This window comes from Taudactylus pleione, unplaced genomic scaffold, assembly GCF_031769625.1.
Source record: "Taudactylus pleione unplaced genomic scaffold, aTauple2 ptg000064l, whole genome shotgun sequence".
Taxonomy (NCBI): domain Eukaryota; kingdom Metazoa; phylum Chordata; class Amphibia; order Anura; family Myobatrachidae; genus Taudactylus; species Taudactylus pleione.
This window is the reverse complement of record NW_028284466.1, coordinates 964,602-991,539: the sequence shown is the minus strand read 5'-3', so window position 1 is coordinate 991,539 and position 26,938 is coordinate 964,602. Positions and strand designations below refer to the sequence as shown.

The following is a 26,938-nucleotide window of genomic DNA, read 5'->3' as shown; positions in this document are numbered from 1 at the left end:
TTCAAAAAACATGTGAACCACAATTAAACAATTGTTCTATTGCTGTGGATCCCCGCATATTTCCCTGGGTTCATTTCTTTATTTAAATTTGCTTACGCATGTCACTGCATCAAGCCTATCATAACTCTCCAGAGATTTCTGGCCCTGTCGAACACATGACTCATACACTAACCAATAAAATTGCTCCTGTTAATTTCCAAAATACATTAGCCAATCAGAAAATTTTAACACACTTTATCAAAAATGATTTTTAAGAAAAACACCATTGCCATCATGAGATCCTCCGCATTCATCAGGCGCGAGCTGCTGGTGCTTACGGAGGTCATGGATCGCCGGATCACCAGCCAGCCTCCACCCATCACCAACCGGCAGAAGCGCTCCGCGTATGCGGAGGCACGGTCCCGCCTGCGGTCCTTCGGCTCACGCCGCAACATCGGGCAGCTGGAGCGCAGGTGGTCCGACCTGCAACGGCGAACGCCCCGCTTGCTGGCATGCTTTCGCATGCAGATCGAGGAAAGTAAGTGTTATGTATTGTGGTTTTAATGTTTGTGTTTGTGGGGCAAACTGCGTCTGCATGTTCTCCTGTCTGTCCTATTTATTATTTGTACTCATATCTGCGTGTGCATGTTTTCCTGTCTGTCCTATTTATTATTTGTACTCATATCTGCGTGTGCATGTTTTCCTGTCTGTCCTATTTATTATTTGTACTCATATCTGCGTGTGCATGTTTTCCCTCTATTTCTGATTTTTTCATTCTACTCCTATTTGGCTTATTTTTTGGGTTGTTTTTTTTTTTTAGTTTTGGTCCCCGGATTTGTCCATAAACTAACCGCAATTTCTTTGACATATTTTAGGGGGACAGCCAAGACTCCGCCGTCACCGTCCGTCCAGACGGCGTTCCCGGCCACTATCCCCAACCCCCAGCCAACACTCCACCCCAAATCTTTCCCCTATTCCCCACTCCTCCCCATCCTTCCCAGACCCTCTCCCGGAAATGTCGGGCCTCCTTCCCCTCCGTCCCACTTCCCCCTCTCCTCCACCCACCCCTCTTCCAATTACCCCCTCCCCGGAGTCCATCATAACTCCTCCCCATTCTTTGGGGAATGACGGATCCTCCGAGGAGGATCATGGAGGCATTTCCGGAGCTCCCGTTTTGGCTCCCGGTATGTTTTTATTTTGTTTTTTTTTAAAGCACAAACTGTTTGTATGTAATCATGTGTCGTGCCTTTCTTCGTGTTTTTGTGGCTTGACTTTTGGTGATTTCGCAGTTTGCCTTTACCTCTTCCTGGTGATTTCAACATACACATATCACACCTGTGGGAATTTGTACATAGGCCTTGTATTTTTGGCAGCACCCCCTTTTTTTATTTTTTTTTATTTTTAGGAGTGATTTCGTTGTGTTTTTGTTTTTTTAATGTGGATTCCCTATTGTTGTATTAACCCACACACTTTTCTCACCCACAGAGGAACAGAGGCGTCGGCAAGAGGTGGCGGATTGTGTTGGCCAGATGCGCCAACATGTAATTGGCATTCTTGTGGCCCTCGACCGGCTGTCTGGCCTCCTTCGCCAGTAGTTTTTTTTTTTTTGTTAACTTTTCAAAATAAATTTTTTCATACAAATATACGTTCTGGCTCATTTTTAAAATCCAAAACCAAGATAGTTTAGCCTGACATAAGTAGACTGTTCCTGCAAGGATTTCCCTTTTTTAAAAGTTAGATTGTGTTTTGTCTTTGTATGTCAAACAGACACAAGAAACACATAACAGTAACAATGTCATTTCCCTTTTTGGGTGTAGTGTCAATTACATATTTCTACATTTTACAGGTTCCTAGTTGGTGCGCAAGCTGCTTAGGCCAATCTTACAAATCCCAAGGTTGGGCCAGGCTTCCTTTTGGTGTGGGTTGGGAAGCTGAAAACATATTTCAGTTTAGCTCAACTGGCGTCAGTACTGGATTACCCCTTAGTCAAATGTAACTTGTGTTAACCTGGTTACACTTGCTGTTAACGTCCCAAAAAAGGAAGACCATTTCACTCTCCAAACATTTATTCACAACATAACAGAGAAAACAAAGTGGTCACTCCCAAAAAAAGAACACAGTGATAAATTCAAATACAACACATACCAAGAAATAATTAAATAAAAACAAAAAATCAAGAACTGGTTGACGAAGGACCATGCCAACATGATTCCACAAACATGGCGTTGCGATATGGGTTCCAGAATATATGCCCAAAAGGACCAGATCCAGGTTTGGTAAGGGTAGCAGGAAGTAGTGAGCGTTGGAGTGCCAAAGATTATGTGAACAAACAGAAGATGGTGAGAAAAAAAACACAAATTTAGATGTTCGCAAACAAACACAAACACATTAGGTATAAACACTGTAGTTTTGTTACAACTTACCTAAAAAATCTGGCCACAACATCATCGCGTATGGCCCCCCCACATACTGACCTCCGACCAACCTCGGGGGGGCCATCCTCAGGTAAGGCATCCTCTGGCTGCATTGGGACACCACTCCTTATGGCAATGTTGTGAAATATCCCACACAGGACCACAATTTTAGACACCATATCCGGCACATACATGAGCTCGCCACCAGAGCGGTGGAGGCATCTGAATCGGCCTTTTAAAAGGCCGATACAGCGCTCCACCACTTGCCTGGTGGCTGTAAGTGCGGAATTATACGCACTTTGTGGCCCTGGTGTGGGAGCCAAATAAGGAGTGAGCAGCCAGGACATGCAAGGGTATCCACTGTCTCCTGTGAAAAAAAATAGACAACATCAGGAACACTGTGTATCAAGCTTAACATTGTTATGTACTAAAGGTCTCCACTTACCCAGAAGCCACGCATCACCAGCTTGTAGGTTGGTTAATTTCTGCCATATCCCTGATTGCCGGATGACGAAGGAGTCATGAGCACTTCCTGGTAATTTAGCATTCAGGGACAGGATCTGGAGGGAGGCATCACATACCACCATTACATTCAGGGAGTGATAGTGTTTACGGTTTCTAAATATTGCCTCCAGCCGTGCTGGAGGCTGAAGTGGTATGTGAGTACCATCCACAACCCCTATGATGTGTGGGAAGCCAGCTATTTGGTAAAAATTGGCCTTGCCCACACTAAGGGCACCCATATCCAAAGGCATTTTAATAAAATGATGGAGGTGCTTGAAAAGTGCCTCCATCACTGCCCTCAGGATCCGGGAAAAGGAGGATTCGGAGATGCCCACCACTATTCCCACCGTTGTTTGAAACGATCCTGAGGCACAGAAATGTAACACCGCCATAAATTGCGTCAGTGGTGGTATTGCTGTTGGACTGTCAATTTGCCGCTCAAGATCACTTTCTATTAATGAGAGAGTGTCTATGATGATTTTGGGAGGTAGACGGTAGCGTCTTAAAACCTCATCATCGGGCATTCCAAAAAGGGTGACACGTGTTCGAAATATCTGGGGCCTTGCATGCCTACGATGCCTACGCCTGGGACGAGTTTGAGGTTGGTCGTCTTCCGGGAGCAGGGCCAGAACAATTCGCCCCAGATCTACCTGAAATTCAAAGTTTACAATGTAAGGCTTTTGAGCCACCCCAAAAGTAACATAAAACAACTTAGCTTTATGATACCATCCATAGCTGCTTACATGCCGGGGTATTGTCATGATACGTATAAACTGTAAAAAAGCCAAAAATGAGACATCAAAAATTTAGAGGGTGATTTTATGTTTGTCAAATTGGTGCAAGCCAACACATAAAATAGGCGAAACACACATTTGGCCATCGATGAAAACGACATTGCACACCGTACGTCAAATAGGGGTCAAATGGACCCCAAAAATGGAAAAGGGAAAAGCAAAACTGGTTTACATGATGAATAAGCCTCGAAAAATGCGTTAATTATTTCGCAAATGCAAGTCACTACACCAACAGTCAAAAATGCGTTAATTAGTTCGCAAATGCAAGTCACTACACCAACAGTCAAAAATGCGTTAATTAGTTCGCAAATGCCAGAAAAATAATGGACTTACCAAAATCGAATATATAAGATTTCCCTCAAAAAGGTCTTTGGGTCCGAAAGCCAAAACAAACTAAAATAGATGAAATTAGTGTTAAAAAAAAAATATCAAACAAAAAAACAGAAGTAGACACCAATTGGCCACAAATTAGACTGCACAAAACTTACCAAATCAGGAAACGATGGCAAAAAATAAACCAAAAAAATGCGAACGGAAAACCAAAACAACTGTAGCAAACCAAAAAAAATACAAACACCGCCAAATCCTCCAACCGCAAACAACCAAATCCAACCAACTTAACCGCCAACAATCCAACAACGCAACCTCGACTCCACACACACCAAGCCATAAATAGTGTTTATTTTCCCGCACAAATTAAGGATGAATCATAGGGACGCACAATCAATGATGCGGCCGCAAACTAAGGACGCATGTATAAATACGTCACGAAATCACATTTAATTTCTGGTTGATTTCATTCTGGAAGCAGAGACATGGCTTCAGACCAGGGAAACAATGGCCAAAATTCCGGCGGTAAGGCCTTCATGCATTTTGTCTCAATGATTCTTTAAAAACATAATATTGTGCAAGTTGTGAAGTGGCTAAATCTGCATATTTACCAAAATAGGTGAGGAGGATGACATGGAAGAGACTGCTGGCCCCAGTCAACCCGCCAAAGCTGCCAAAAAAAAAAGGCAGCCACATTTCACAAGCAAGGAGATGGAGGTTTTGATCCAGAAGTGCGTTGACATCCTGCCCCAGGCAGCCAGGAATATGAGCCAAAGCCAGAAGTGGAGAATGTGGGAGGAGGTCGCCGTTGCTGTCAATAGGGTGGGTGATTATGTCCGTCTAGCCCGGGATGTCAAACGGCGGTAAGTAAACACTTTCCCATCCTATAAACAAACCCCATTGTAAAAAAAAGGATAATGGTTCCAATTTCAGTCCACAGATGGGCAGACTTCAAATATCGTCTCAAGCAAAAACTTGCCGACAGGGCTAGGCATGCAAGGGGGACAGGTGGGGGGCCCACCCCTGTGTCATTGGAGTTGACAGACTTAGAAGAGCTGGCACAGGGGTGTGTGCAGGCTGTGGAGGTGTTTGGCGTGTCCAACATGGATACGGACATGCCAGACTTTGCGGCTCCTCATGTTGGCCAAGGTAAGTCTTGTGATGTCACCAACTCTGAAATGCTATTGTGCCAATATGTAGATTCTAATGTGAGTCTTTGCGCATTTTTCCTAACAGAGACAGAGGCGGATGAGTCTGCTCCAGAGGGGAGCCTTGGCCGCAGAATTTCTGCTGGCTCTGCAGGGGAGGAACCAGTACATCCGGCTGAGGACCCTGCAGAAGCCAGTCCAGGGCGTGCCCCCTCGCAGGCAGTGGGCCTCCTCACAGAACTCAATTTTAAATCGGATTTCCATACGGAGATTCTGCAGAGGATGGACGCCAGTCTGATACGGGTGGCTGAGGCCCTGGAGCAAAATGCTGCGGCCAACGTGACCATTGCTCAGGCCCTGGCGGAAAATACCAGGGCCAACATCCGCATCGCCGATGCCCTGGAGCAGCTCGTTCGCCAGCACATGGTGGAGCCGACCTCCCTTCCTGCCGGAACATCCGGATCCTCCACCTCTGGCACAACATCAGCCAATCCTCCAAATGTGCCTAGCCCTGTGCCTAGTCCAGAGGCCACAACATCTGCCTCTGGACAGGCCAGCCCGATGGCATCCCGGACCCGGTCTGGCGCCCACCCTCACCCAGCCAAACGGGCGAGAAAACGGTGACAGCAATGGCCACTTTTCCCACACTCCTTCTGTGCTTGGCTCATATTCCTTTCTGGTCAAAACTTCCCTCTCCTTTCTTGTGAAATGTTTTTAATTTTGGTATTTAAGTTTATGTTACCAGTTATGGCTTTTTATTTTATTTTAACAAATATCTTTGCCACAAAAAAAAGGCAACAAAATATTAGGCCAATTTGTTTGTGTTTAAACAATAAATTTAAAACAAAAAACTGACATTGTATTGTGACATTATTGTACAAATGGGTTACATTTAATCCTGGCCCTAAAGGCAAAAACTGACCCTCTTAAAAAAAAAAAAAAGGCCTCTTTAAGGAACGTTTAAAAAATCACATAGCGATGCAAATTCCACAGTAAACCAAAAAAAAGGGGAGCTAATTAAAACATGATGACATTATTGTTACAATAGGCCATAACCAACAAATTGTGGCCAAAATAAAACACCAAAAATGTACGCTAATTGATTGTGTAATCATGACATTAGCAGCTCTGATTTCCACCTGCGTACGCTTTTGTGCTATCCCAATAAACTGCTTTCCACACACATACCAAGCCGGTTTTCAATCCAACACTAATTACTTTACTGACCAGCCGCGATTAATCACAGCACCATCGTTGAGTCCCGGGACGGAGGAGAAGGCCATCGCCAATGTGGTCGAGTAATCCTGACCCTAAGCTGTGCGAGCATTTTGAAGGGAAAGCGGATGTTCCAGTGACGTATGAGACGGTCCGAACACATTTGACGTTCGCATCTGCTAATGTATGTACGCCCCAAAAACGCCTCGCCACGCCTGCGTTTTTTCATCTCCACCCCCGTCAACACCCAAAAACGCCCTGTTCTGTCAATCACATTTGACATGTCACTTCCTGTACGCTATTTTAGGAACGAGAGAAAAAAAGCTCGCAATCTGCCGTACGCACATGCGCAGTGTAACACCGACGCATGCGCGGTTAGTCAACATCGGAACGCAACGAGCGTACTGTTGTTAACGTGCAGCTCTGAATGAGGGCCCTAGAATCTGTGGTTCCAAAGCACAAAGTATTATTCAAGTAAAAGTACAGCAGTTACACGCTATGATCCTCATATAATCTTAGCGCAAAGAGATTATACAGACCCAAGTACAATTATACATACGCAGCGCTCTCTGGTCCAGATGTTAGGCATCAGCAAGAAACCCCTCGTCAATCAGCATTCAGCACAAAAACTAGGAACCCAGGGTCAGCACACATATTTATACCCCCCCAGAAATAAACAACACAATAGAGAAGTTTGTTGCTAATACCATTGGTCCTAAAGGAGAGGGCATATGTTACAAGGCATTTAACAGGTTGATTCAAATAGACACAACACAGCCTCTAACAACTGGGGGTCTCTGGTTTCTTGCCTCATGCAACATCCTAACAGTTGTTCATTTTTGTTGCTTGAAGTCTCTGCGGTCCATAACTTGAGAATGCATGATGCGATCTCCACACCGATGGTACCGGAATACTGTTGAAAGAGTACGCATCAGAACAATACCAATCACGGCTTACTTATCATGTATAAAACCTTAGTTACCAAATAATCTTTATTTCACAGCATTTATGCTAAATGAACAAACTTAAATCTTATACTTTAAAAATTATTAAACCTTTTATGTGAATATGTAATGTGTAAGTATGCGGGGTGTGATGTACAGACGCTAGTTAACTTGGGGCAGATGCATGCGCATGAAGCTAATAAACAGCGTTTTCATACAGGATCTTATGCATTCGCTAATATGCGACTAGTTAACAGCGCAATTGTGCGTATTAATGTGTGTATGAGAAATGCTGCACTTAAATCTCACTTAAACTAAGTGAACACCTAGCAGTGTGGAATGCTGAGCCTTATAGTTCCATGACTGGCTCATGCCCCAGCAGCCCCCACCCTTTTCAGGCTCCGAAATACTGGTCTTTGTTCTCCCAGGGCCTGTGTGAATGCAAATTAGCACAGCTACAAGACCCAAACCTCAGATAACACTCTTGGCTTTGAAGGTATTTTATTGTAGGAAGCCTGCTAATGTAACGTGCTACAAACGACCCTCTTGAAGTATTCGAGCAGGGCCACCTGGAGTGAGAGCAGACGTTATGTCTATGAAGCTTGTCTACACAGGCTAGTTGTCACGTGGCCATTTGCTCTGTTTAGCTAATGCAATCCAATTTTGACATACTGTACAGCCATTTCTGAAATATATATCCTTTAGGGGAATTATAATAATATACACACTTTATCCAGAGCACCCAAACTACGTAAAGTCATGAAATGGACTTTTGATGAATCGCCGTAACTTATGGCGATGGTCACAGATGCAATCGCATGATGCTAATAGTAATATCGCCACATGTACTAAAGTGTGAGTTTATTTAAAATGGCGCTTAGGCGGCCATTCGCAAAATTCCAGCTTCGACACCGGTCAGCTGGTCGGCTAGCTCCTGTACTGTGACTCCAGTCAGCTGTTCTATGCAGCAGCTGACCAGGGTCACAGTGCAGGAGCCGGGAGACCAGCTGACCGGAGCCCCAGAGGACATCACTGGATCACCGGTCCCTGGAATCAGGTAAGTGGGTTTCTTTTCCTTTTTTTTTTTGCAGTGATCAGCTTGTGGTCTATTTGGACTAGTGGTCTCCAACCTGTAGTTCGCGAGCTACCGGTAGCTACGGTCTTAATTTTGGTAGCTTGCCTAGCTGCAGTACTGCCAAGTGAACTAGGAGAAAGTGAACTCTGATGTGTACTCCCCCGTGGCATCGACACCACGGGTGGAGCCACAGGGAAGCACATCAGCTGATTGCCGCAGCCTCTACAAGAATCAACTGACATTCTTCCCAGTGGTTCCACCCACGGCGTCTACCCTATGGCAGGGCAAGTGATTCTTTTCCAGCCCTGCTGGAAAATCACACAGCAGCCCTGCTTATATCTTTTGCTCCACTACTGCACGTACCTCCTTGGAACCGGTAATTAACAGTGAAATGTGCATGTGCTTAAATTTTATTTACAAACTACAACAATATCACTGTAATAATGCATTGTTATTTTCTCTGAAAATTTTTTCTCATTTTCATTAATTCAGTCATTAGCCAGATTTTTTTTTCTACAATTTTAGTAGCTCTTCAGGAGGTTTCATCTTTCTAAAGTAGCTCACATCTCAATTAAGGTTGGCGACCACTGATTTAGGCCACACAGCTGATCACTGGGGCTCAGCTCTGGTCTGCCTGTTGGAGCAGAGCAGGAGTCGTGGAACCGGGGGAAACCATGGATAACGCCATATTCAGGTGGCGTTATTATCACAGGGCTTCCCCCGGGATATTTTCACATTTTATTAGTAAATTTCAGGCAGATCACATTTCCCATTACAATTATGGGAAATGTGATCTGCTTACTAAAAATATGTGATAATTAGGGTTTGGAGTAGAATTTTAAGTTTCCGTTTTTTTATTTTGCCAAGACCCCTGGATGCTATGGAGAGCAGCGCGAGGATGGAGGTGCGTATAGGACCTTTATTCCAGGTACTCCAAACGGATTCTACATGGGAGAAGTGGACCGACCAGCTGGCACAGGTAAGTATGTGTGAGTGAGGTAGGTGTGTAATAAAGTTTTACTTTAGACGGTGTGTGTGTACTGTGTTTTTTTTAACTATTTATTTTACAATGGAGGTACGGGTGCCGGCCGCCTGCTGGCATTTGTAGTTCCACAAGTTCAAAAGGGCAGGTATGCTGGAACCTGTAGTACCATTGTAAAATACAATAGTTTTTAACTATTTAACACATTATTACCCCCATACCCTCAGCCCAGGGGTGCGGGAAAGAGCCCCGGGCTTCAACCCAGGCCTGGGGTTTTGGGAGCGGGATGACCCCTTCTTGGGGGGTCCCCATCTCCTCTGAGATCCCCAGCTTGGGGTGCGAATGCTTTGGCCATGGATACCCGGAGATAGGGTCTCTTGGCTGTGGCATTACACCCCGGTCCGTTTGGGTCCGGTGTTGGTTTTAAATATAGGGGGACCCCTACGCATTTTTCCCCCTATATTTAAAACCAGGACAGGCCTTGCAGCCAGGTGCTGGTTTAAAATTACGGGGGAAACCTACACATTTTGTTAACCATAATTTTAGGAACCAGGACTGGCTGTGCAGTCCTCGGCTGATTATGTTTTTGGGGGGACCCGAAATCATTTTTTTTTTTACATTTAACCCATTTTTTACAGCTACAACACACAAGCAACCTTCACATATCTCACTGATATGTGCAGGCTGCTTGCTCGAGAGAATTTTGCAGAGAGAAAACACTGCAATCTTGGTTGAGTAATCTTCAAAACTTGCTACTCAGGAGAGATATCTCGATCTGCTTCACCATCGGCACACTCATGTGTGAGTTTCAGGAGCCCTAATTCACCCGAGTTTCAGCGATGCTAATCGAGTTGAAAAAGAATAAACTCGATCAGACTCGATTCTTAGTAAATTTACTCCTTATGGCCCGTACACACGGGAAGATCAGACAACGATCAGATATCGTTGTCTGATCGTGCTGGATGTTCGATATCGAACATCCAGCAACATGCACCAACCTCCAAACGACGTAATGACGATGCATGGGCACGGATGGTGGATATTGACCATAGCCCGTGCATGCAGGCCAACCTGGTCGATATCGACCAGGTTAGCCTATTTACTATAGGGACTCTAAAGCACGGGCTATGATCGATATCGACCATCTGTGCCCGCGCATCGACCATCGTTCATATCGTCCTTTTTATATGACCGTGTATATACACCATTAGAGTGTAGGTGGAAAATTTACTAAGAAGTGAGTTCTATTAAGAAGTGATGTTGCCCATAGCAACCAATCAGATTCTACTTCTCATTTATCTAGCACCTTCTAGAAGATAATACTTGGAATCTGGTTGCTATGGGCGACATCACTTCTTAATAGAAATCCCATCTTAGTAAATTTACCCCTAGGTGCCAATATTACCTTTTACATACCACTTGTACTCCTATGTGGTTTATTTAAATAATTGTTTTATGTTTCTGTTTTCATAAATATTAATGGTTTTTATAATGTGTCTGCATCGGTCCCATTAGAGGTTTTCTATACACCTATATTTGATTGGCTTATGTCAGCGCATTGTTCTTTAGTCTAGATAGATATTGGCCAATAAATGGATTCCTGTTTATAATTACTACATCTAAAGCTTGAGAATTGAAGCACAAATACAGAACCATACATTATAAATGCAGAATCCTGTGTGACCTGTGCTTTTCTTATAGTGTTACCTCTTATATGTGAAAGGGTGCAATTTGCTTTTAAAGATTCTAACAAATCTATCACAAATGCAAACAGGTCGATGGATAAGTGCAATAATCAGAGGCAATGTAAGCAAGTAAAGCAAAGTCAATTTAAAGAAAGGAATGAAAAATTAGTTCAGAGCATTTATAATATTTTCCCTGAGAGAAGGAATCCGCTTCTGTTTACCCCCTACCTTTTTTAATGCTACAAAATAAGGGAAATACAGACAGTCTCCAGCTGGACTCTATTGTTTTACTCATTGATTGGTCCTGATTCCCTGTGACCACCTCTAGTATAACACAGACAAAAAGTAAAGCCGCCTTCTGCCAAAGCAATTCATGTTACAGAAACGGCTGTACAAATGACAAATGGACGCATTATTTGGCCATAGCTGATACGACCATGATAGAGGGGTTGCACAAGTCTTGTTAGTGCCTACGCTTTACATTTTTGAAATATAAAAGTACAGTGTAGTGCAGGGACGGACTGGGGCTGTATATCAGCCCTGGCAGTCCGCCCTGCACTCGCGTGTGGTTAATGCAAGGGGGCGTGCCGCGAGTCACAGGGGCTGGTCTCACGGCACACCCCCGTCTCTTCTCGGCCCAGCACAGCCGCCGCCGGCCCATATACACCTTACGCCTCCGTGATATCTTAATGATTCCAGAGCCGTTGGGTGGAGGGCGGGGGACTCTTCCGTCCCCTCTTATCAAGCCGGTCCTAAGGCCATTGGCCCTTCTGGCATATGCCAGAAGCCCGATGACCAGTCCGGCCCTGGTGTAGTGGACAATAACAAATCACTAATACTAATTCACCTGCTCAACTAATGATACACATTCGCAGATACCTTAGAACAGGGGTAGGATATGTGTGGCACTCCAGCTGCTGTGAAACTACACATCCCAGCATGCACACTCACAGTTTTGCAGTTAGGGCATGCTGGAGTGCCAGACGGTGCCTAGTATGCCTAGTATTAGAAGAAACACATACTAGATTACTCTCTGATTCAGAGATGGACGCTAATGCGATCGCAGCCGCGATTTCACACGCAACGCAACAGCGAAAATATGCTAATGTTGTCTTTTTACCTGCATGTGATAGCGCATACCTGCGTAAATGTTGGTAACATTGACGCACATCGGCGGCCATCTTACCCTTGCACCAGGTCTGACCTGCCGCAGCCTTGGGCGCTCTTTTGACAGGCAGAGCGGTGTATGCACTCGCAGTGGCTAATTTATGCATGCCCATGTAACGGCGATTAAACTGACAGGCACGCCTGCGTTTTTCTGCCCACTCCTCGTTACCACCCCCAAATTCTGACACCCTGTCAGTCACTTTGTGATGAGATCCCCTGTGCATCTGTAATCGCAATGCGATCGCTGCGCACGTGCAGTGCAGCTTACACGCATGCGCGATGGCAAACAATCGCTCAATCTGCGTGAAAATCAGGCCCTGAGTACGCAGATACTGTATCTAATTCTTATCATCTAGTAACATACTACAGTAAGTGCCCTCCTTTGTGATGTCTAGAAATATACATACCTGCTTTTCTGGATGGCTTCATTCAGACATCCTCTATGGTTAGCAAAGCTTTGCTCCCCTTCTGGTGCAGCCATTGCCAAAGTAAGGGTATAATGGCGAATTGGAAATAAATGTGGGTGTATTTCGGTCAAAAGAAGCGCACATGGAAAACATGCATACGTTCCCCCCCTATGCAGTGTTGTGTGCACCTCCAGATGTGTGTGCGCTTGCAACTAGTCATCATCATCAGTGAGAATGTACACCTACCCTAAACTAGGTGCAAAAGATAAGTACCCAAATAGGCATTGCCTGGTTACACAGCTCACTGCACCTAGTGGTAAATCCACTAAGAATCGTGTATTTCCCGTGTTTGTCCAAGATTAAACACAGGTAGGAACAATCAGACATGGGAAGTAAGTAGGTAAAGGCTCTTCTGATAACAGCAAAATAGACTGCAGCTATAGATATAGTAGTTACCACTAGAGGTTAATTTTAATAAATTGTATTGCGCAAATGAAAAATATTTATACATAAAATAAAACCATCAATAAATCTTTCAAAAATAGATAAAATCACATAAATCTTATGAAGCAGTATAAAGCTAGGTGATATTCATAAACACACTTATGTAGTACTCACCCCGCTGGTTGTGCCTAAGGATAGTATGCTTATAAGATACTGTAGAGAGCAATGTATCTCATAATCTCCAAACAATTTAAACATAAAAATCAGTGCTGTACTGCACATCTGGAACTTTTGGCAAATGTCAGAATGCCGATGGCCAGATGGGCCGGTCCGGCATCAAACCCTGGCCGAGCAACTCTGCCTCCCGGCGCTCTTCTCGGCCGGAGATACTGAAAGATGGGGGCGTGCCACAAGGGCCAGGTTCCTGTGACCCGCCCCCGTGAGACACGGCCAAGCCCCTTTTGAGGTGAGGCCACACCCCTTTTGTTCAGCAGTCCCTGTCTATCCGTGGTAGAAGTGGTCGCAGGTTCAAAAACAAGAGATTTGTCCTGTAAGCAGATTTCTTTGTCCTGATAATAATTGCAAAAGTCTTCTTAAATATGGAGTGTGCTCCAAGTAGATGTTGATCAGTTATAAAGTGTAATAATTCTTGATAAAGCATGGAGCAAATATCTACAAGCCACAATATGGTGCTGTCTCCTGTAGTGGTAGCAGGGAGAATTAAACAGCCATAGTCCTGAGTGCTCCTTATAAGAAATTGCCCATGATGGAAGGTGTCATACTTGTTTTCCTGCCAGAGAGATTGTGAAAAGGAGACAATGATTTGTAGGCAGGTGACGCCAAGAAGGGGTGGGCAAGTACTAATTACCTGTGTTTGTTGGAGGGACCAGGTAGGGGCCCGGGTCAGCTGCTAAGGCTGATGTTGTCCCCCTTTGCAGTGCTGCTGAGGGAACAAATGTCTCCTTGTGTGGCCGCCGCCACCCCTGTGCACCCTCACTGCATAGATGGCGACATTCCGCAAAATCTGGGGCGTGGCTGGCATTTGTGGGTGGAGCGGGGGCATGGCCACGTGGTTGTGTCAGCTTGGCCCCGCCCCTGCTACACAATGCCGATATTTCCGGCATTGTGCAGCAGGGGGCGGGGCTAAAATGATGCAATTTGGCGTGAATCTTGTCACTGGCCCCAGCTGCAGGGGATTCTCATACTGTCACGGGGGGGCAAGTATGCCGCACTGTTTGCAGGAGGATGGCTAAGAAAAATATCAGGTGCATGATTTAAAGGTGCTTAACTTGTGATTTAAAGAATAAAATAAACTATGGGGGATTGCCGCTTTAATGATTCCCACAAAGGAGGAGATGGCTCTCTTGGACTTTCTTCCTGGAATATCCCAGAGTAGGAGTTCCAAAAAGTAGGCAGGCAAGATGGTGTCTCCTGTAAGCCAGCATCCATGGGCAAATGCCTACGTCTGTCTCGCCATTACTGAATCAGGTATCCGTGGCAAGTAAATATAATCTGGAAGAGAGATTTAGTTCAAAATACCTCTGTCAGCTACTGTCATTTAAAATCTTTCAAAATGTATGGACTGGACAATGCATTAGCAATGTGAGTGTTCAGGCTATCAGGCATAGGGGTGCTTATCAGGTTTAGGAAAGTATGTCCGTTGTATTACTTCCATACTCTCACTGCTATTGTGTAATAAGATAATGCTCTTGTGCCATAGGTTAATGGATTGTGCAGTGTGTGAGGCAGTGCTGGGAAGGCTCACAAACAAACATTATATTGCAAAAATTAATATAATGGGCTCATTTGTGCTTGATTCACAGCAGAGATGTGACATCTAGTGGGGATTTTAGCAAGATAGATGGTAGCTTGGCAGTAACATATCATTATTATTGCACTGTGTACTCATTCTATATGTTTCGTACTGTGCACAATAGTTTGAGTATTATTAGTATTATGTTTTGTGCAATTACAGCAGGGATAATAACAATTAGATTGCATACCATATATTTATTGTTTTTGGAGAGAAATCTAGTCATCATAACATTATACTGACCTGCAGGTTTTACAATCGATTACAGAATGATTCGGCCTCCTCTGCTTGATAATTGTTTAGTTTCTGTACTTGTTAGCTAGGCTAAAGCAATCTACATGAAGGACAATGATCTTGGGCCTCATTCAGATGTGGACGCTAATGCAATTGTAGCTGCTGTGAGAAAATACGCTAATGCTGTGGCCACCTGGTTTAGTGAGAGACGCCCAGATCCAAGCAAGTGCGTATAAACACACAGCGGCGGTGGCAGATTTCCATAAACGACCATCTGAATAACTTTATCGTCGCGAAGAATGGCCGAGGAAACTGAGACACTGGCGTAATATTTTCTGCATACAGGATCATAGATGTAGGCAGATACATGCCCCAAAAATGGTAACGGTTTTGCCGCTACTCCCCGTGACCGCCCCCAATGGCCCCTGATTGTCTATAACTTTGCAAAGAATTCTTCTCTGCGAGCGGCATCACTAAGGTACCTTGGCGCGTGCGCAGTGCAACCGTAACACATGACTGGCTGGCCGATAATCACTCAGCTCTGTGTAAATATCAGCATTGCGTCCACATCTGAATCAGGCCGACTGTCAGGTGGAAAACTATCTAGCACAGGGCTGTATAACTGTGTGCCATATGTGGCTTTTATTACCATGATTGCAGCCCATAATTGTCCTAGCAATATCTAAAATTGTATGACATAGAACCAGTATAATTTTCATCTCTTGCTGTTCCACTTCCCTGAGTTTTTATAATCAACAGAAATAGCACAAACGGTAGCAAATAAGATTATTGAAGGGCCCTGAGTACTTTAGGAGAGGAGTGTCCTGATCTTGCAGGAAGCTCTGATTTGTACACAAAGGGGTATATTTGCTTAAGATAATAGCTAGATTCTGATTGGTTGCTATGGGCAACATCTCCACTTTTAAAAACTCTAATTTTAGTAAATTTACCCCTTATGCTGGGTACACACGTAACGATCAGCCGCGATAACGATAACACTGAACGATCTTCCTTTAAAAATCCTGGTGTGCTGGATGAACAATATTGTTCATCCACACACCCAAAAACCTCCAACGACCCACGATCACTGATTGCAGATCCCTATGGAGACATAACGATATTGTCCAGGTTGGCCTGCATGCATGGACGATGCACGATATCGTTATCGTCCAGCTGGAGTTCGTATCGTTGGTCGTTCGTTGCATACACATGGAACGATTTGAATGATATATCGTTGAATGATATCGTTATCGTTCATATCGTTAAGATATATCGTTCCGTGTGTACGCACCTTTACTGTATGTGATTGATTGTTGGGCTTTTTGTTACAGTGGACGTGTGTCATGATGGGAAACAGTAACTTACACAAGATAGTACAAAGGGAAAGAGCTCAGGGAGGTGAGGTAGATTTGGGTGTCATCAGTGTAGAGGTGGCAGTGAAGGCCTGATGCTGAGTCGCACGCAATGATGATGGTTACATAGTTGAGTGATTATTTGCAACTGCGCATGCGTAAAAATATAGGAAACCTGGGCGCAGACTGGGCATTGGCTAGTAGTGCACATTTAGTGGGCCTATTATGGGAATGTCGGGGGTGCATCTATGCAAGTGTCTGCATTCACAGAGGCAAGCATAGGAGGCCGTGGTTAGACAGAGAAACTGCACCTGCCATAGAACTGGTGCAATTTTCTATGGTGGCATGTAAGGACGCACCAGTCGGTATTGTGCTCAGGTGCTAAAAGTGTGCGGCTCAGTTCTTGCACACTCAGTCGCACAAATGTACACAAGGGAAGAAGCTTGTAGCGGCATTTGCATAAACTTGCAGACATGCGACCGCCAACAGACGCTGCTGCGTTCACTTTGGAGTGTGACTCAGAATCAGACCCTGAATGTCTGGGGAGCTTATTTCCCCAAGAGAACAGGTATATAGTGAGAAAGGCATCAGGCCGAGGACAGAGCTTATTGGGAGCACAACGCGTGATATGAGTGGAGGGGAGGGTGTGCCAGAGGTAGATACACTAAGGGCAGGATGTATTAAAGTGAAAACTGCAGTAAACCCCCCAAAAATACAGTTTTCAGAGGTTTACGGCATTTCTCAGATGTACTATGCATGCTTTGTCCCGTTGGGTAACGCCATCTTCATCTTTAAACACGGAGGTCCCTCTATCCGGGGGCACCGAAAAGGTCAGCCATTATCGGGATAGCTGTCCATTGTGATATAAATCTAATTTCTAAGTACATACCACGGTAATCATTCATGGTATGTACCCGATGAGAGGCAGGATGTACCACATCACAGATGCGATGCTTAGTACATCCCATCTTAAAGGAGCTGTTCAACATGTGCAGTTGGGCATAGAAGTGAGTTGTAGCTGGAATAGAGGGTTAGGGACGAATCCAGACTTTCTTTAAGGGGGAGAACTCCCTCCCAAATCTCTCTAGTAATATAAAATCCACCCCAACCTCGCCCTAACCTTAGTGATAATATAAAAGCGGAGCTCAGATCCCTGATACCATAATAATACAAAGTTCCTCCCCCTCCATTATTTATATTGGTGTAAAAATCAGACCCCAGATATGTGGGGGCAGCCCAATTAAATAGCTTGTTCCTTCTATGGTCCTTCACACTCGCTTTGCATGCTGCAGAGACCATGTGATAGCGGCCTGCACTGAGACCATGTGATAGCGGCCTGCACTGATGGGTGCACAGTTTCAGCCATTCACTAGACAGAATATGGAGACCTCCCAGTTTTGAATGATGAATAGCCTGTGCCTTCCACCAATCAGTGTGTTACTACACATGTCAGTAACTCTGCAACTACACACTGCATGTAAGAAAGTACTGCCTGATTGCTGGGATTGTATTCATAACACAATGGGTGTGGCCAGGCAGGATGCTCTCCTACCTCTCAGCGGCCAGGCACATCTATATAAAGTGTAGGCAGTCAGCCAAAAATACACTTACAACCTGGTGGGTGGATTTGAGTCACTGCAGGTGCACCCTATTTTCCAACACAGGCTGCCCCCACCCCCTGGATCCACCTCTGAAGAGCTATAGGGATGTTAGAAGATTGAGTGAAGCATGTTATGTAGCTAAAGCATACAGTATAAGGATAAGGTCAAGGTAGTGTAAGACACAGTGGGTGGGAAATGAAGTCACATGGGAGAGACCGAAGGAGGAAGTACATAGTACCTAGTATGAGAGTGGTCAGGTCAAATGATATGAACTAAGTGAGCCAGGCATTAAAGATGTCGAGCAATTGGGAAGCTAGACATCTGATGAAACCACATTAAAGGCTGGAGAAATGCATCAGAGGATAGAGCTGATCACCTGGGACCATATGTACAAAGAATCAGAGGTCTATATATGAAGACTACCCAATTCCACATCTGGAAACTGATTTCTCCTTGAGCTGTTGTGTTGCTGCTAAAAAAAAATAAAACTGTTCCATTCTCCATTCCACCTGGATGATAATTGATGGCCGACACACTGTTTTATCCTATGATGTGGTTATCTAGCCGATGTATGGGAGTTTGCAAGATAATGTTTATTCCACTTCACAAAGCAGAATGAGATTAGTCTGTTAACAAGACCTGTATATAGGTGTTAAATGTAATAACATTTTTATAAGTATTTTATATATGTTAGTGTTTTGTATTCATACATGTTTTCGTGATTGGTTATTAACATTTATTTATTCTTTATATTCTCTAGAGTATATCAACTTTTTTGCTTTCTTTTATTAAGATCTGTTCTCCTTTGCTTTCTGTGCCTGTAGTAGAACACTGAGAATATTTATGTTTTTCTTTAAAAGGGGGAGGGATTGTAGTAAAGATATGAGGATTAGGTCGGAGGATTTGGAAGTATGACATCCCGACTGGGTTTGGACATCAATGGTCGATGGTTACGGACCATCAATGTTTTCCTTGCGATGTTAGTGTTTTTTACCATTCAATAGCAGTGTTTCAATGTTTGCTGCCATCGAATGGTAATCATTAGATGGTGTTCCGATGCTGCCCTGAGTCCTGACTCGTCATCACTCGTGACATGAGGTCCTGCTCCACCTCCTCCCCCGACAGAGACTCCACTCAATCCGGCCGCACTGCACATGTGCTACTCTGGATTAATGAGCATGTGCAAACCATCGTGATGGCATTTCCATCTAATGATTTTAATCCGATGGTTAGTTGCCATCGCATTGGAACAGTCGATGGCAGTGAGCAGATAGTAGTGACTGCGCAAGGCCCATGGTTGGGTGAGATGTCACCAGCAGCCATTAGGAGCTGGATGCAGAAGAGGACATGAGAGGATGATATATTTGCATTTTTAATCTATTTTACTTTTGAACACAAAAATGCTGGAATAAGGATTCTAACATTCTAACATTAAGAATTATGTAGGACTAGTAAATAAATGGACCAAGGTCACCTCATCCACTCCAGCTCCTCTCATTCCCGGTGTGATCCCCACCTTCCCATCACTGAGGTGCTCTTCGCACCTTATGTGCATAGTGCGCTCAGTAGGTGGCTAGGGCACTCACAGTGCACGTTGGGTGCAATTAGGTCATCATGCAAATATGCACAATGACCTCATTTTTATCAGGTTTCCATTTTATAACAGCAGACTAGCAGAATGTCCATCAAAGTTAACAATAGAATAAAGAATTTGTGATGCTGCCATTAGACTATACGTATTCATTCAGCAGCGTTAGATTTACATCCACAGCAGCCCCTGCAATAGATAATACCTTATTATGGTAAGTGTAGGTTGGATGCTTTGGGGTAGGGCTGCATTGTTAAAGATTAATGATGCAAGGAATCTCACTAATGCTGTTAGACATTGCATGGCGTGATGTTCCAGTTATATCTCACTAATCCTATCTAGCATTTCTAATAAAAACTGAATGTGCTTATCGTGCACAAAGAACCACTCAATATTGTACTGCATAGGTGAACGGATTGTACTGTAAATTAAAAATTAATCTAGGGTTAGCTGGTGACATCTAGTGGAAATAAATCTGAACTACAAAATTTCATTTTTGCATTCAAATTCACAACTCCAAATGAGCTTTTCTTGTTATATTAAATGAATACCTTAACACATATTGTCATATACTTGGCATAATTGTATTTGTGCTAGTTTATTATATTTTGTTTATATGTGTGATATGGGTATGGCTATATTACACTGATTATTAAAAGCTAATTTTACCTGAATCTATAAAGAGCTTAGAAAATAAGGCAATACATATTAATTTAGTTTTAAATCATGTCAATCTACCGATCTATAAATACTAGATTATGACACATGAATCCTGTTCTGTGTAGCCACCGTGTCTATTCCAGCTGCCACTATTTATTATTCATTGTCCTATTGTAGTATAGGCTGCACTTTAAAATGAATTATGCTAAAGAATATATTGACGGCATGAACATAAATCCTAATAAAGCTAATTATTGTAATGGGCATGTATAATCATGCTGATTGTAAGTAAGTGCTTTCAGGATATGAACAGGCAAAGTGTGGTTTGTAGATACCACTAAATGATGATTGTGAAACACAAGTTTCTAGCTTGGTATAAATAGAGAAGAAGAAATAATGTTTTGGAGAAAAGAGCTCAGCTTTTTTTGTTTTAATTCAATACTTTTTTTATTGAAATTTGAAACATACATACAATAATTAAACAGAAAAAAAACATAATATAAATGTTTATAAACATATTAGTATGAAATAAAAGGGAAATAAGTATATACCGGTACATTTGTTGTCTCAATTTTTAACTACACAATCAACAAATGTGAAGTTCAATTCAAATTCATAGTCATTGCCTGGATTGCAAGTCACACTTGCTGTAATATGTAACGTATAGGAACATTCAGCTAGAAAATGATTGCTGTATACGCAAAGACATATCTATCTTACCAGTAATATACATATTAGATCCAGATATCCACCCTCCTGACAATTGTAAGGCGAGATTAGCCATCTTGCCCAGATGTCAAAGTATTTATTCTCTGTTTTTCTAGCCACATACACATAGAGAGCCCTGTCCCTAAGTTTGGGCCATTTCTTGCCATCCACTCCCTTGCTGTAGATGTGCCCAGCTACATCTTCGCTGAGCGTGCTACAAACGTACGCCATGTGATTACCCGCACCGTGTGGCCCGATTCAAAGCGTACGCAGCAACGATGAAGGAGGACACATCTGTATACACACCTTAGAAAAGAGCACAGCGTACATGAATACATTTTTACATCATGAAGCAGCCAAGCCAGTCACATTAATCATATAGTTAGCTTTAGACAACAACAGACATAACTTTATCCAGTTAAAGTTTTCACATTTATACAGAGCTGACCGCAAGTCAGTTTTGTAGATGTATCTTACATGTTTTCGCACCGCACATGCTCGAGCCGTTCCTATGCAAGTACAAGCAATGCAGAGTCAGTTGCATCCAGGCTTACCTACTCTCACAGAACGTCCAGGAGACTCCTGAATCTCAGGTGGCTTTTCCTGGAGGAATGCAGTCAGATTACCGCTGGCCGTCAGAATCCCGACAATGGAAGCCCAACCTGGGACTACAGATAGGCGTAGAAATCCCAACACCTATGTTTAGCCCCCCGCCGAAATCCCGACAAACGGCATCCCAAATGAAAGTAAGTGGGGCTTCTAGCTGTTAGCCGCAGGGGGTAGGTTTAGGCACCCATGGGGGGACTTAGGGTTAGGTACCCCCCAGGGAGGGTTAGGGTTAGGCTAGGGGAAGGGGGGGTTAGAGATAGGCACCACTGGGAGGAGGTTAGGGTTAGGCACCACTAAGGGAGGGTTAGGAGGGGACAGGGGAGGGTTAGGGACGGGTACTTGCCAAACCCAGTCGGGATGTAGACCGTAATGGCTTCTAGCATCGGTATCTCATCCGGCAGCTAAATAGCCGCCGGCAGTACATACAGCTAATTAGCCGCCGGCAGTACAAACACTCGGGGACGGCAGTACACTCTCCCTGGGTGGGCAGCAGAAAAGTCAGAAAGCATGGTCACATCTCCACTTACTGCCCAAGAGGTGTAACTGGATGGTAACTGGGCCCTTAGGCAAAGTTCAGTATAATGGACAGAATTGCGTGCTATGTAGATTTGTTTGTACGCATAGCTACATCTGTTTTCAGACAGATCTTTTTCACCAGGGATGCGGCTGGTGTACAGCACTGTACTGTATATTGTACAATATATAATTCTGACGCAGAATGATATGATATATTGTACACAACGTATAGTGTGTACGGCCGACTCTTCGTTCACGACGGTCATTTATCACATCGTCCCATCTGCTATTCTGCATGGCAGATAGGCCGATGTAATGAATGACACCGTGCAGTATGAAATATGGTGTGTAGCAAGCTTAAGAGTGCATTGATATTGATAACAGCTACGAAACCAAGTGTACGGGTGACTATATGCATTTATTTTTCCATGTACACAATGTGGGGGCAATTATGCCGACTTGCGTTCAACGCCAAATCAGCTCCTTTATGAATAGTGGCATTTTCAGATGCTGTGAAATGTTTTTAGTGGCAAAGTTTCTGCATTTTAGAATGTTTTTTTGCATTGTCATTACTAACTAGTTATGATCTATAAGTGTTTATTCTAATTTCACTTTTGTGATGTTTATGCTTAATGAATGCTAAATAAAGATGTTTTTTTTATTACTGTTTTATTTTATTTTATACCTTACTAGTCATATATGGAAAAATTAAATATCTAATATGACCCATGTAAGCATAAGAAGAAATTGTTACTTCATTTTGTCCATTAGAGCAAAGCCTAAGGGATGATCTATCAAGCAGTGAAAAGACTGGAGAGACGGACCAGTGGAGAAGTTGCCCATAGCAACCAATCAGATTGTTCGGATCATTTTATAAAGTCTACTTGATAAATGCTACTTCGAAGCTAATTGGTTGTTGCTATGGTTAACTTCTCCACTGGTCCACTTCACTCTTTTCACTGCTTGATAAATCAACCTACTAGTTAGATATCAGACAGTTGAAAGGGCAAATAATTATTTCCTTCAATATTTTGTTAAAGTGTTTATTGTCTTAGTTATTTATTGAACTTTTATAAAAGCTACAGTATTAGTGGTAAATTTACTAAGATGGAAGTTCTATTAAGAAGTGATGTTGCCCATAGCAACCAATCAGGTTCCAGGTATTATCTTCTAGAAGGGTGCTAAATAAATGGAAGTAGAATCTGATTGGTTGCTATGGGCAACATCACTTCTTAATAGAACTCCCATCTTAGTAAATTTACCCCTTAGTGTTGACACTGGGAGTTTTTATTGGCAGGTAATTGGGATTGTACCAGTGACTGGAGCTATGACATATTTAAAGAGCAACCATATATATATAATGTTGCCTCTGGTGCAAGATTTTTCGTTAACAACAGTAACTCAGCTCATGGGCCACAAATATCTGATTTGTTCCTAGATTTCCTCATTAGAGTGCATATGTTGCTTCTTTATATAGACTCTGCAGCAGACATATAAATATCTATTTATTTATTTTATGTTTTGCAGGAATTTTTATTACATAACCATCCTTCGTGATCCCGTTTCTCGATATCTGAGTGAATGGAGACATGTTCAGAGAGGAGCTACATGGAAAGCTTCACTGCATGTATGTGACGGAAGATCCCCGACATCTGATGAGCTGCCCAGTTGTTACAATGGAGATGATTGGTCAGGCTGCTCTTTGAAAGAGTTCATGGATTGCCCTTACAACCTAGCCAATAACAGACAAGTTCGCATGTTGTCTGACCTGAGTTTGGTTGGATGCTATAATCTTTCTGTTATGCCAGACGATCAACGGAACAAGGTTCTCCTAGATAGCGCCAAAGAAAACCTTAAACGTATGGCTTTCTTTGGTCTTACAGAATTCCAGAGGAAGACTCAGTATCTCTTTGAAAAGACTTTCAACATGAACTTCATCTCACCGTTCACCCAATTCAACAGCACAAGGGCGTCCAGCGTGGAGATAGACGGTCAGACACAGAAGCGTATAGAGATATTGAATTTTCTAGACATGGAGTTATATGAATATGCAAAAGACCTTTTCTTACAAAGATACCAATTTATGAGACAAAAAGAACACCAGGAAGCACGGCGGAAGCGTCAGGAGCAACGTAAAATCTTACGTGCCAAACACGCTAATCACAAACTGGAGATGGACAACTCAACCTCTGATTACATAGGAAATGTGGAAAAATGGCGGTAGTAGATTTTACAGTCTTAAATAGTCTACTGGGTGAACTGTACAATGAAATCTAAAAAATGAAGGAAAAAAAAAAAACAAGAAAAAAAAAAAAATAGGGGATGGTCTATTCCAAAAGATTTAAAGCTTTGTATAGACTTGAAGCTGAATATGTTTATCAGTTGCCTTTGCAGATGCCTTTGCATTAATTGTAATTATTGTACATGGGGATAGTTTAATCTTGGTTTGTCTTAGTTATGACAGGTTGTAACGCTAATAAGCGTCTCTATCTATAGACCTGCTGATATAAAAGAGCGTCTCTATCTGTAGACCTGCTTATCAAGCAAATATGGAATCCTAGATTACTTTTGACCAATTAGAATGTCCCTGCCACTAATCTTTACGCTCTGTCTCGGTGTAGAATACCAGTACCTATTTCCAACATTGTACAGATGTGTCCTATTACACTGTGGCTTCAGTCGCGCCAAACAGCCGTTCTCGGAGCGCCAGGTCCCAGGAAACTCGGCTGCCCTGAGCATCTATTTCGCTCAAAATGTTTGTCTTATTCGCACAAATAAAATAACTGGAAGCAACAAAACTACTTTGCTAGACTGCACTGATCAATGCAATGTGTGACATTGGTACGTCTGAGTGCAAAGAGTCAGAATTTGTATAGGAAGTGCTGCGTTGCAGTGACGGCGACTTTTTGTCACACCAAGTGCCGTCCATTGGCGACTTTGTAGGTTTTCAAAACTCATTCTTATGCGGTTACAGTCGCAGACCAACATCTCTAGTGCAATGTTAGTGGTAATTTGTGCCTGTGATACGAATTAGACGTAAAATGTAAAGAAAGATGTGGAACGCTACACCTCTCAGAGCGGCTCAGTCGCGTCGGGTATATTACACTAGGTGTATGAGGACACATCTGTATGTCTTAGATAAGTCTTACATCTGTCCACTCTCAGAAGGCAAATTGGATTCCATATTTATTTCTAATGAACATTTTTTTTCAGCCTATTGATATTCATTCGATTCATTTAAGTTTTCATACAGACGTCTGGAAATATCTACATTTTACTCTTCAATCACTACAAAATCTATTATGATAGTCTACAGGAGATTGAAGATACTACGAAACAATTGAAAGTATAATAACTGTATCGCCAGCTAAGCCGTCTCCCGATTGGTAATGACCTCTGACTGGTTGACTATGTTGTGCTCAGATAGGTTTTCTGGATGTCTATGTTACGTTCAGATACACATCACACTGTTGTGTGCACGTTGTCCCCACTCTATAAAACGGCAATGATGCATAATACCAATGTAGATTTAACTTATTTAATACAATTACGTAAACATTGCACATGCTACTTTATTACATTTCAAGAACCTACCTGTACAGTAACTGTATTTGGCTCAGAAGGTCAGGTCTAATAATGAAAGAAGACAGTGCTGACCTAATCATGAGACCTTGCCTTCTCAGGCATTTATGTGGCTACCATCTTCCTTTAGAACTCCATAGCTCTCTAGTGAAAGGTGTCATTCCCTAGCAATCATATGTTTATAGTATAGATCTGGCCTTCATCACAAATATCTTGGACAACACATAAGAAACTATGATGTAGCCCACGCGTGATATCCTCACCTTGCCACTATGCCTGGCCACAAAAGTGTAGAGTGTCTTGTAATGCAAATTGTGTTAAGGCTGATTGCGTAATAATTGGGGACACATCTTACACAGGTCAGTGACAGCATAATTATCATTTAGAATATTTGACAATGCTCTTTGAAAAAAAAAAAACAATTTATCAAGCAATTACCTTTCTTCCGTCTCCATACAATAGTCGTTATATGGATTATGGAAACATGAATGCGTTCCTATGGCCTGCTCACCGTGGGGTCAGCCGCAACGTATTTGCAACAGGTACCGTACAGTTCCATTACTGTGTCAGACTTAGAGAACATAATTGTTACAGATGTATATGTACAGTGTAAATGATAAAAATGGCCATACTGTATATATGAACTTATGGTATGTGGTGAGTGACAGAGGAACCGGCCGAGATGTGAGTTTTGGACCCATATAAGGCAGGTGGAGTGGAAGAAGAGAACAGCAAGGACAAAATGAACTCCATGTGATGATGATCTTTATTGCTGACCTGGAATTATCAGCTATGTGCATTGAAATAAACAACTTCATTTGTTTCTTAAACTGTTTTATTTACTTTCATTAAATTCTAAGGGGCATATTCAATTAGCCGCGGGTAATTGATTATGCCCCTAAGATTTGGCAGAAAGTTTCGTAAGTTTTACCATGGTTTGAAATAGGGTATTTTATGATCTTAGTGGGCCTGTGGGCATGGAGCTGACCTTGTTTGTGCCCATCATAAGTGACTTGGGGAGAATGTAGTAGGGCACTGGTTTTCTCATCAATTTAAAACACTACTGCTTAACGTTAGACGGAACTATGGGCCTGATTCAGACATGTACGCTAATGTAATCGCAGCTGCATTCTCTCATGCAGGGCCGAAGTGGGACTATGAAAAAAATAGGCCCTGGCTTTTCAAGC

At 43.0% G+C, this 26,938-nt stretch overlaps 1 protein-coding gene across 1 annotated transcript in view; it reads left to right on the top strand.

Moving 5' to 3' along the window:
• Positions 1 to 26,544, top strand: part of HS6ST2 (heparan sulfate 6-O-sulfotransferase 2) — a 370,567-nt gene extending 344,023 nt beyond the window's left edge. Inside the window, exon 2 of the mRNA XM_088465820.1 lies at positions 23,697 to 26,544. Within this exon, the coding sequence (XP_088321946.1) occupies positions 23,697 to 24,393 (697 nt within the window). The 3' untranslated portion in view covers positions 24,394 to 26,544. The remainder of the gene's footprint in view (positions 1 to 23,696) is intronic.
• Positions 26,545 to 26,938: the final 394 nt, after the last annotated feature.